The sequence below is a fragment of the Phyllobates terribilis genome, unplaced genomic scaffold (genome assembly GCF_046119375.1).
Source record: "Phyllobates terribilis strain yellow unplaced genomic scaffold, ASM4611937v1 Scaffold_11__3_contigs__length_659146591, whole genome shotgun sequence".
In the NCBI taxonomy this organism is placed as follows: domain Eukaryota; kingdom Metazoa; phylum Chordata; class Amphibia; order Anura; family Dendrobatidae; genus Phyllobates; species Phyllobates terribilis.
Window position 1 is genome coordinate 232791944 of NW_027362771.1, and position 12720 is coordinate 232804663.

Here is a 12720-nt window from a genome sequence, read left to right on the forward strand (position 1 = left end):
AGCCGCCAGTGTGTATGGAGGCCTCACGACACACCCTCAACAGATCATGTCCGGGAGATAAGGATCTAGCATGTCCTGATTTCAGACTTCCAATCCTTTTGTACTCAGTGGGATAATCTGCCGCCAGAAGGGTCTGGCAGCGGCTTTCGCTTGTAGCGCACAGGAGCTCCTGTGTATGGAGGAGTCAGGAGAGAGAGGGCTGTCGGACAGACGATCATTTATCTGACAGCTATCTAATATGCATGCCACATTGCGTTCATAGACATTAATCTTGTGTAAATATGTTAACATTCATGCGCACATATAAAACTACAGCAGCAATTCCTTCCTCATCGTGTGTATGTGTGAGGATCTGCAGTTTGATTTTTCTGACAGAAGATTTAGATTCTTTCATTCATTTTTAATTTAGTGCAACTTCAAAGCTTGTCCTGAGGCATTAAGTAGCCAATTAGATAAGGGCATGATTGTAAAAATGCAAAAAATACAGAATACAGTAGCCTGACTTTCTTTGCATCTGCTTTTATTACTTTGACAACACACACACATTTTAAAGTGTTTTTATCATCTTCTTTTTAACGTCTTCTAGATACCGCAAAGGCCACCGATTGGAGGCAGTTCGGGTCCTGAGACCCCCCACGATCGTTAAGAACGCTGTTCTAAAGTGCACAGCTCCTGCAGGAGTGCCCACTCTCCTAGTTGTGTAGGGACCCATAGACTTACTATTGAGCGTACACACCAATCTGCGCTCATGCTTTGCAAATTTGCGCATTTTAACAGCATTTTGAGTAATCAATGGGGGATTTTCAGGACCCAGATCTGCACCGATTGGTTCCACTTTGCAGCCTTTAGTATATATGCAAATACTTACATGCACAAGATAGCTGTTTATGGAAGATTACTGGAAATAACAAGTGTGCTTTAAAGAGGATGTGTATTTAGTTTGTTTTTTTTTAAATCCAGAGATATGGATCTATTTATTTAGTGTGCCTATTATGCTAACTTTTAATATGTTTATCAAGCGGATGTTACTGACATTGTAATAATGCAGAGTAGCATAAAGATACTCCCTAGGAGAAGCCTGTGAGAACTGCCCCCTTGGTAAAGATCTTAAAAATTAGCATATTGGGTGCACTAAATAAAAAGACCCATGTCCCTGGAATCGCATAGTGGTTACAATCAGAGCAAAAACTGATCACCTTTCACCCGGAGACAGGTCATTTTTAATTGCTGAAGTCTGAATTGGAATATTCATTTGTATGAACTGACCATACTGATGTCTTTACTACTTGCTTTCAGTCCTGAATACCTTGAAGTAGTTAAAAGTACTCAGACTATGGATGTAGATGAATTGAAGGAGACGTCAAAGAAGTATATTGCTGCATACTTTCATCAGGTGGGATCTATAATGCTGCTGTTAAGAGGTTGTTTGACTTTGGGGTAAATTTTGTATTTGTATTATAAATCTATCAGGGTTTCCTTGGATTCAGACTTTCCTGCGTTTTTAGCTACAAAGTGACCTTTGATGGTTTTGTGGCATTTGTTTTGTGGATTTCAGGGCAGAATTTGAAATATCATTGAGGTGTTTGAAGAGATTCTGCAACCAGATTATAGCCAAACCGTGCACTAAAGAAGTGATGTCCTCAAATAATGTGGAGAAATAGTTCATGTAGGAGTTGCAGCTTTTTTTTTTTTTTTGGACAAATTTTCTGCAGTGGAAATTTTAAGCAACTGAATTTTTCCCTTAGGATATGTGAACACTACGTCTTTTTCAGGCTGATGCTGGTTCGAACCTCCCTGAAAATGCGCTCAATAAATATTAAAAAGAATGAGCTCGTGCATAGCAATAATAAAACGACTTGCTGTACTTTATGTTCCGTCTTTTTCAGTTTCTTTTAACTGCTACATGCTTTGAAAGCCATGAATCGGCTAAAAGAATTGACTGCTCCTCTCCTCTGGAGTCTTTTATTTGGAACCTACTTACTAGTTTTTATTGCTTTATATATAGTTATCAAAAAAAGCAGCCGCCAGCAAAGCCACCACTAACACAGCGGATATGCCAGCGTTATAATGTGCCGTGTGCACATACCTTAGGGTATGTTCCCTTGAAGTTTTGAACTTTCTGCTTGCCAACAAACGTCTCATTCATTTGAATGAGTAATTTTGGCAACAGTGCGTGTCACATTTTTTTCCTTGCTTTTTTTAACGTGTGTGAGAAAAAGCGTCATGTCAATTGTTTGGCCCATTTTCAGCACAAAATCACAGCAAAATTAGTAATTTTTGCTGGCTTTTTAATTGCAGTTTTAATGCGTATTTTTGACTAGGTTTTGCAGCAGAAACATGCCAAAAAGCACTCAGTTGTAAAGCCCTACATAAATGCATCAAAAACCACTCTGAAAGATGAGTAAAGAAACGCGTTTTTACAACATTGGACAAAAAATCTTGTGTATTTTAGAAGCAGGTTTTAGATGGGGATTTATCAGCCACCAAAATCCACGTAAAGAAAACTCTGTGAACATAGCATTAGGGCTTACTGAGTTGATCGTGTGAAGTTTCCTTTTAAAGGGAATGTGTCACCCTCTGGGAGATATGAGACCTCTAATATACAGGTTATAGAAAAGTAAATCTATACATACCTGTATAGACCATAGTTGTTTTTATAAAATCTGTCTTCACATGCTTAGCGTCCCCTGACGCCAAGAAATTCCCGCCTACCTGTTTAGTAAGGCAATAAATCCCCACCTATCTGCCTATTCAGCATGTCCCCCTCCCTGCATGTCACAGGCCCCTTTTGGTTTGTACTGTATGTGTATATACACTGCTCAAAAAATAAAGGAAACACTCAAATAGCACATCCTAGATCTGAATGAATGAAATATTCTCATTGAATACTTTGTTCTGTACAAAGTTGAGTGTGCTGGCAACAAAATCACACAAAAATCATCAATGGAAATCAAATTTATTAACCAATAGATGCCTGGATTTGGAGTCACCCCCAAAATTAAAGTGGAAAAACACACTACAGGCTGATCCAACTTTGATGTAATGTCCTTAAAACAAGTCAAAATGACACTCGTGATAGCATGAGACGGACTCTACAACCCACAGAAGTTGCTCAGGTAGCGCAGCTCATCCAGGATGGCACATCAATGCGAGCTGTGGCAAGAAGGTTTGCTATGTCTGTCAGCGTAGTGTCCAGAGGCTGGAGGCGCTACCAGGAGACCTGAATCCGATTTGAGCACATCTGGGACATCATGTCTCGCTCCATCCACCAATGTCACGTTGCACCACAGACTGTCCAGGAGTTGGTGGATGCTTTAGTCCAGGTCTGGGAGGAGATTCCACAGGAGACCATCCGCAACCTCATCAGGAGCATGCCCAGGCGTTGTAGGGAGGTCATACAAGGTCATACAGGCACGTGGAGGCCACACACAATACTGAGCCTCATTTTGACTTGTTTTAAGGACATTACATCAAAGTTGGATCAGCCTGTAGTGTGTTTTTCCACTTTGATTTTGGGGGTGACTCCAAATCCAGGCCTCTATTGGTTAATAAATTTGATTTCCATTGATGATTTTTGTGTGATTTTGTTGTCAGCACATTCAACTTTGTACAGAACAAAGTATTCAATGAGAATATTTCATTCATTCAGATCTAGGATGTGTTATTTGAGTGTTCCCCTTATTTTTTTGATTTTATATAATATAATATATGGATCTCCTTTATTTGAGATGGAAAACGGATAAATAAAAAAACATTCTGTATATCTGTAAGAAGTCATATTGATATTTTGCAATGTTATGAAAACTTATGGTTGCATATTGCCTTCTTAAAGTGGAAAGCAAAGTACCATATAAAGTATTTTTAATGGCCTTCATGAAAATGATTACTTAAAGAATTTTTTTCGTTAATAATGTGTATGTGTTAATATGCTCACCTACCGATCCTTCTCCTGGATCCAGCTCTGTTCCGCTCCTCTTCTCAGTGGCATCACTGTACATCAGACTCTCCTGCACACTCCATATCTATGCGTGAGCTAGAAGTCTCTTACAATGTAAGTTTATGGAGTCTCGTTGACGCTCCGTAGACTTGCATTGCGTCACACGAAAGTGACTTCTACAGAGAGCAGTGTGACCCAGGGCGTCTGCAGAGCGGTGACATCACCAAGAAGAAGAGAAGGTCGGAGCTGAAACCCGGAGAAGGAGGCGGTAGGTGAGTATATTAACACACACACACTACATTACATAGACAGACAGGTTTATAAAAGAAGAAAATCTGCATGGATGGCTTCTTCAAGCATTCACATTATTCTTGTGATTACTACATTGTAAGCCTGTAATTTTCTGCAGAATTCTTACCGCTGTGCTAAGCTGTCACTTGGTGGCACACTGCAGCTTGTTGACGCTGTGATGTCCGGAGATGCTCTGAATGGAATGGCTCTTATAAGGTAACGATGGCTACCAGTAATAGAATGATAGGACGTGTTACTCCAACTTGGAGTACTAACGCCATACATATCTGTCAGTGGCTTATCTCCTTGTCCCTACACTACAGACAAACAAGAGATGTACTATGTGGCTGGGAAACTCGCCCTGCTTCTATGCCGCATGGTATTCAGGTTGGCACACGTATAAAGTTGCAGTTTTATTTTATAAATTCCTATTGTAAAATAGCTGTATAATGCCAGTTTTTAATATTTTAGTTCCCCTATAGCCCCCACCTGAAATCTAGTCTTCATAATTTTTAGAGGGATATTTTCGCATTCACAATTGAAGAGCTATTTTAATAGATATTTTGCCAAGAAAAAATTAAATATTTGTTCCATTCTTTTTGTATTGTAGTTGGCTAAATCTATTGTTTTATCTTTTTTTCTAATATGTCAGACCTCCAGGGCATCACAGTCAGCGAAGTGAAAGCAATGGATTTTGTGTCTTTAATAATGTTGCTGTCGCTGCAGAATACGCGAAAAGCAAGTACAACGTTCAGAGGTGAGTCACATTGTGTTACATAAGATGGCAAATTACGATAAGCCAAAATTATTCAAGGACTATTACGCATCATGTGACTAATATAAGTGGGACCTTTTATTGTACTGTTACTAACTTGTAATGTAAGATGTGTGCTTCTACTTTACTTTCTGCATGTAGGTGACAAGTACTAATATAAAGCTGATCTATTAGCTTGTAAATGCTTATATATGCTACAGTGCCTATAATGACACAGGGATTTTTTTGTGCTTTTAAAATACTTTTGCACATGAATAATAAAATGACACATTACTTTAATAATAACCTTCACATTCAGAGCTGTGCAGTTACACCCATCAGCAGGTCGACTGTTACGTCTCATGGTTTTACACAGTAAGAAATAAAAATCTTAAGTAGGTGTTAAAGGGAACCTGACAGCAGATTAATATTCCCTGAACCACACCGCATTATTGCAGCCTGGTGAGTTTTTTACTCTGAAATGCTACAACATTTCAGAGAAAACATACTTTGAAAATCCGACCAGTAACTGTTGGTCTTGGATGACTAGTCTGAGGCTAGTCCCCATTGGATTCTCTCCACCCTGCCTACTCCCCTAGGCTCCCAGGCCGCCTTTTATAGTATGTTTTCTCTGAAACGCTGCAGCACTTAATAGTAAGACATACCTGTCTATAATAACGTGACCAGTGTCTGATTCATGCTGCTTGTGGTTTGAGCAGCATGCCTCAACTGTCGGGTTACCTTTAAGGCCGTCTGATGTGTATAGGGACCTTCCCACTTGCTCCTGACAGATGTCATTGGTGATAATGGTCGGGAAGTTTGAGTTTAAATGCTCCAGGAGATGAGCTGCCTCTAGAGCGGCCTGGCAGCGGCGTTTTCATGTGTCCCCGATAAAACACAAGCATACAATTACATCAGACCGAGCCGAACATGTGTGTGAGCGAGTCAGGAGAGATAGTTGCCGATGGCTCTTGTATGTATATCACCAGCAATAGTCCACCCCTAACAACTGGATATCCAGTCAGTGGCTACACAAGCTTCCATGCGACTATGTTTCTATCATGACCTCAGAATATAGGTGCCGATTCATCAAAAATCTATGAAAAGTCGCAACATTTTGGTGAAATGTGGAGCTGCGCTAAAGGTTTTCAACTTTTGGCATTTTCAAGCCATTTTCGCATAGCTTTGCCAAAAATGGGGCGTGAAATGATGCCACAGCTCGTCTACTCCATGACTGGAGTAATTTGTATCAGGGCGCACGATACTGGGAGGCGTGTACCCAATGAATCAGGCGCTTCTTGGTACCACACCCCCACTCCTCAAGACTGGCATGAACGCCAGATGAATCTAAGTGTGTAAGGTTGCTGATAAGTGAGACCTGATTACAGTACTCTCAAGTACACATTGGCACTGCGAATGGTGGTCTTCAGAAGAATTTTAAAGAGTGTCTCCAGATTTTCATGTTGAGACACAGCCAGCAGATTGAACAGCCCAGAGGGACTTGACACCTAACTGGTTATACTGTAGAGGACACTGTGTCCTGCACCCACCAGATGAGGTTGAGGGTTGAGTGAGAACTATGCCATCCACTCACCAGTGTGGCAGAGAGTGGCTCCTGCTACACTCAGTCAGCACCCACATGGAAGTGCTATGCAGAAGTGTACAGCGGGTAGAGGGAGGGGGAAGCCGTCTCATCCATGCTTGCTCCATTGTGCCCTGCACAGCAGAGAACAGCTCTTCTTATACTAACCTGTGCTTTTGGCTCAGCTATTCCAGCTTCAATAACCTGTGGACAGCCACTCCTGCTGCATTCACCGTCCACATTGAAGCTCTGGGCAGGGATGTGCAGTGTGATGTGGACGGTGCCAAGGCAGTAAAACTGTGCTTACTGTTTTCTGTTCAAACAGGTTGCTGAGGCATTCAGCACCCACATCAAAGCACTGTACAGAAATGTACACCATGGTGTGGGTGCTTAGCAACTCCTATGCCAAGTAACTTCTGCTGCCCAAACACGGGCAGGGTGGTGGGTGGTAGACCCTTCCCTCTTGGATCACTGGCTCCTGTGCCCATCAGATCCTGCTGCATTCGGCTCATATATCGAAGTGCTGGATGGGAGAAGGGTAGAGAAGAAGGCTGCATCATCCAATCACACTGCATTGTGCCCAGCCTCAGCAATGTAGCACAGAGCGGCTCCTGCTACACTGAACTGTGCTTTGACTAAGTAGGCCAGTGGGGCAACAAGCAAAGGTACATCCATGTTGGTTTGACCTGGTTATTTTGTGTATTCGAAATAACTGATGCTTTTGCATTACAACTATTTTTCCTAATTCCACTAAAAATTTCCATGAGCCTGGATATTTATTTATATAGATTTCAGTCATTGCCCTGGGGCAAGAACTCTGTGGCTGCTGTTTGAGTTAATGTTCGATATACCCGAAGGCAGGGACAGGGACGCCAGCGCTGATGGGACGCAGGGCTCGCATGACATAACCTCTCACGTGAGCCCTGGGAACGCGAGTGCCGACACCACTGGAACAGCGCCGGAACGGGAGGTGAGTATAAGTGTTTTTATTTTAACAGGGACAAACACTCAGATTGAGAAGGGGATGTCAGAGTAGTGGACAACCATTTTAAGTAGATGCATTTTCTATTACAGTCGCCATCCTGGGACGTGCTGTCTACTAATATTTCTATATAATTTATAAACTCCTTTTTTTTTTTCCTTTTGAACTTGTGCAGAATTCTAATTGTTGACTGGGATGTTCACCATGGACAAGGAATCCAGTACATCTTTGAAGATGACCCAAGGTTTGCATGCATGTGTATACTAATTATGTGCATAATAAATATATATTTAGTGTAAATCATATACAATGAAATGAAAGAGTAAAGATTGTTAGCTACACCAAACATTGCTCTCATTTGGGGACCCTGTTGCTGAAGCCTGCACTGGCTCCTAACCTGATGATACATTACAGATTTCAAGCGCCTGTTTCCTGATCTGAAGAAGAAAGATAGGCAGTCAATTAAAATTGCAAAGTCTTCTTAAATTTCTTCTTGATAAATCAAAATACATACCTTTTATCTCTTTTAAGATAAATATGGAAAAAATATAAGACTTTTCAATTTAAAGAGCGTTCTGGTCTTACATCCTCATGGCACATGAGACACCATGTCTAGGCGTGAGCACCATGATTCACACACAGTGAAGACTGTTTTTATTCACATGGCTGATTTCTGAACCTCAATTTGTTGTTCTGCAAAGGTTGTTATTTTGGATAATAGTGCTGCTGGTTAAAACAACAAATTGCCAATCATTTCATCAATCTGTAGCACATGTCTGCATAGGTGCCCAGAAATATGTATTTTGTATTAGAAAATCATCTTATTAATTCTGCACTTTGCAATGGAGAATGGGTTGTCATGTCTTATTGTAAACTGACTCTTAGGTTCTATGCTCTCATCATAATGCCAGGCCCGGATTGAGCACATCAGCTTAGTCATGACTGACAGTCTGCGTGCTAAGTATGCCATGCCAACATAACCCTTGTTTCAGGGAAATGTGCATTATACCCAGATCTATTATCTACAGATAACTCAGATCTTTAGCACAAGACAAAATAGGTGACTTGCTAGTCCTTCGTCGGTCTCCTGCTGTATTAACCATATTTTATAGAAATGAATTAAATTAAACAAGTCTGTCTTTGACAACATAAATGAAGATGGAATTGATCATATAAGTAAATATATATTTTCTTGTGCTGCAATGTGAAGTGAGTTTCTTTGTGTGTTGTTTTTTTTTTTGTATGTTAGTGTCCTATATTTCTCTTGGCATCGCTATGAACATGGATCATTCTGGCCAAAGCTACGTGAATCGGACTTTGATTCTGTCGGAAAAGGCAGAGGAACTGGCTTCAATATAAATCTACCATGGAACCAGGTATACAGTGCCATGCCTACTTAAAGAGGATCTTTCACCAGTTTTAGCATGTTAAACTGGCCACATCATGGAATAGTGGCTGCAGAGCTGCAAAAACACCTTTTTATTTTTTATTTCCTCCTCTCCATTGTGGATCTATTAGCTTGTAAAGTTATCATTTATGTTATAGTTAATTTGGACGTTACCAGAATATCTTCCCCTAAATGACGTTGGCCAGTCATAAGTGGGCGCAGTAACATACAAGGGGAAACAGGGAACACGCACACACAATAGATTAGATCAGGTTTCTTAGTATAAGGCATGTAATGACAGTCTGCTATCCTCTCTGATCTCACTGCAGAGAGGTATGTGATTACATAGTGCTGGGAGTAGAGGAGAGATTATGAGCAAATTTCAGCTTTCATCTGAGTACTTAGTGTGGAGGAGGAACAGTACAGCTGAGCTGAACTTTGTCTCATTACAATCATGTCTGCAACTGCACCTCTTCTTTCACAGTGCTGTCAGCTCAGCTGTACTCTCCTCATTCTACACTGACTGTTTGTTGTGAGATGAAATGTATTAGTAACCTTTGCTTAACTTCCAGCACTTTATATTCATTCATGGCTCTGCTGTGCCATTAGTGAGAAGAGCAGACGGTCTATAATTACATGTCTCACACAGGTGAAATCTAAGCTATTGTAGGGGCTTTTATTTTTTTTCCCTTGTATGTTGCTGTCCTCTTATTGGTCAACCTCCTATAGGGGAAGACGTACAAACCCCCTTGGACTTAACCTATATATTAACCTAAACTCTAAAAGCTAATATCTCTGCAATGGAGAGTCGAAACTAGACAATTAAAAAGATGCTTTACTCTTCTCTGCTGCCACTGGGTTAAAGGGACTTTATTTCAACTATCCACAGGATTGATGATTTAATGTTGTCTGTTGCCACTAACTTCCACATCAGAAGGTGAGCAGCCCTGATGATGTCACTGCTGTACATACCTGACAGGACATGTGTACAATCGGTAGGTATTGTGTGTGCAGATATGACATCATCAGTGTTGCTCAGCTCTGAATGCAGAAGTGAGCGGTGCCATACAACCAAGCTGTGAGTGCCACTCCGTTCTTTTGACCAGTGTGAAGCCTTTTTAGCACTCTATGCCAAGTCTGTCATAATTACCCTTAGTGTCTAATTGACATGCACCTTAGGTGTAAATTAGCTGTAAAGACAAAAAACACAATTTGCATTAGAATTGTTCCATAGTATAGTTTCAGTCAATGTCAATTAAGTAAATTCTTAATTAACATCACCTAAACAAATATCTAATATACAGTTATATGAAAAAGTTTGGGCACCCCTATTAATCTTAAGCTTAATGTTTTATAAAAATTGGTGTTTTTGCAACAGCTATTTCAGTTTGATATATGTAATAACTGTTGGACACAGTAATGTTTCTGCCTTGAAATGAGGTTTATTGTACTAACAGAAAATGTGCAATCTGCATTCAAACAAAATTTGACAGGTGCATAAGTATGGGCACCCTTAGCATTTTCTTGTTTTAAATACTCCTACCTACTTTTTACTGACTTAGTAAAGCACTTTTTTTAGTTTTGTAACCTCATTGAGCTTTGAACTTCAGAGCCAGGTGTATGCAATCATGAGAAAAGCTACTTAAAGTGGCCACTTGCAAGTTGTTCTCCTGTTTGAATCTCCTCTGAAGAGTGGCATCATGGGCTCCTCAAAACAACTGTCAAATGATCTGAAAACAAAGATTATTCAACATAGTTGTTCAGGGGAAAGATACAAAAAGCTGTCTCAGAGATTTAACCTGTCAGTTTCCACTGTTAGGAACATAGTAAGGAAATGGAAGAACACAGGGACAGTTCTTGTTAAGAAGTGGCAGGCCAAGAAAAACATCAAAGGCCGAGAAGAAGAATGGTGAGATCAGTCAAGGACAATCCTCAGACCACCTCCAGAGAGCTGCAGCATCAACTTGCTGCAGATGGTGTCACTGTGCATCGGTCAACTATACAACGCACTTTGCACAAGGAGAAGCTGTATGGGAGAGTGATGCGAAAGAAGCCGTTTCTGCAAGCACGCTACAAACAGAGTCGGCTGAGGTATGCAAAAGCACATTTGGAGAAGCCAATTTCTTTTTGGAAGAAGGTCCTGTGGACTGATGAAACCAAGATTGAGTTGTTTGGTCATACAAAAAGGCGTTATGCATGGCGGCAAAAAAACACAGCATTCCAAGAAAAACACTTGCTACCCACAGTAAAATTTGGTGGAGGTTCCATCATGCTTTGGGGCTGTGTGGCCAATGCCTTCACCGGGAATCTTGTTAAAGTTGAGGGACGCATGGATTCCACTCAGTATCAGCAGATTCTTGACAATAATGTTCAAGAATCAGTGATAAAGTTGAAGTTACGCAGGGGATGGATCTTTCAGCAAGACAATGATCCAAAACACCGCTCCAAATCTACTCAGGCATTCATGCAGAGGAACAATTACAATGTTCTGGAATGGCCATCCCAGTCCCCAGACCTGAATATCATTGAACATCTGTGGGATCATTTGAAGAGGGCTGTCCATGCTCGGCGACCATCAAACTTAACTCAACTGGAATTGTTTTGTAAAGAGGAATGGTCAAAAATACCTTCATCCAGGAAATCATTAAAAGCTATAGGAAGCGACTAGAGGCTGATATTTTTGCAAAAGGAGGATCTACTAAATATTAATGTCACTTTTCTGGTGAGGTGCCCATACTTATGCACCTGTCAAATTTTGTTTGAATGCAGATTGCACATTTTCTGTTAGTACAATAAACCTCATTTCAAGGCAGAAACATTACTGTGTCCAACAGTTATTACATATATCAAACTGAAATAGCTGTTGCAAAAACACCAATTTTTATAAAACAATAAGCTTAAGATTAATAGGGGTGCCCAAACTTTTACATAGAACTGTATATTTCATAGTGTATTTAATCACATTCACATGCATTTCTGTTACTTTCTTTTGTTTTCTGTGTATCTCTTTTAGATTGGCATGGGTAATGCAGATTATATTGCAGCGTTCTTCCATGTACTCCTACCATTGGCCTTTGAGGTAACTATTTTGTGTTCAGAGGGTGATGGTCATATGGTGGCACGATCCTGTAATGTCTGTATGCTGCTCTCAGCATATTTATACCGCACTTCACTGAAAAAGTAATCCAATTTCTTTTATTTTCAGTTTAATCCTGAACTAGTTTTGGTCTCTGCTGGCTATGACTCAGGCATTGGAGACCCTGAGGTACTACATAATTTTCTGATATTTTATGCATGTTTTTGCAGAGCATTGCTTCTATAAAGTAACATTATAACACTGCTGTATGTTTGCAGGGACTTATGTACGCTACTCCAGAGTGTTACGCCCATCTCACACACATGTTAATGCATCTTGCTGGTGGTAAACTATGCATGATTCTTGAGGTAAATGCTTGGTTTTTTTTGTTCATTTTAGTAAAATATCCAATGTCTATGGGAATGTTCTTGCTGCCACGGTCTGATCATTTTAGTACCTAACACCTATTACCCAAAATGCTGCCAGATGTCCCTAATGGCCCCCTAAAGGACCCGACTTTCTAGCAAAAAGTTTGAAAGATTGTTGTATCCCAGAATTCGGAGCAGGATCCCACAACCTTCCTCGGGTCCCCTCATGGTGAAAGCTCAAGCTCTTGCGTGTTATTGCAAAATCTTGCACTTTAAACTAATCCAGTGCTGCTACATCCTTTACTAAGCAGTTATTGAACGATAACATCTCTAGGGCGAGGTC

The 12720-nt window shown here is 40.5% G+C and overlaps 1 protein-coding gene across 2 annotated transcripts in view; it reads left to right on the forward strand.

Moving 5' to 3' along the window:
* The window catches only part of HDAC10 (histone deacetylase 10), a 45261-nt gene that overhangs the window by 10564 nt on the left and 21977 nt on the right, over window positions 1-12720 (forward strand). For both annotated transcript variants that reach the window (XM_073652103.1, XM_073652104.1), the window contains exons 4-11: window positions 1297-1393; window positions 4347-4444; window positions 4881-4985; window positions 7722-7790; window positions 8796-8922; window positions 11947-12012; window positions 12139-12198; window positions 12288-12377. In XM_073652103.1, the coding sequence (XP_073508204.1) occupies window positions 1297-1393; window positions 4347-4444; window positions 4881-4985; window positions 7722-7790; window positions 8796-8922; window positions 11947-12012; window positions 12139-12198; window positions 12288-12377 (712 nt within the window). The remainder of the gene's footprint in view (window positions 1-1296; window positions 1394-4346; window positions 4445-4880; window positions 4986-7721; window positions 7791-8795; window positions 8923-11946; window positions 12013-12138; window positions 12199-12287; window positions 12378-12720) is intronic.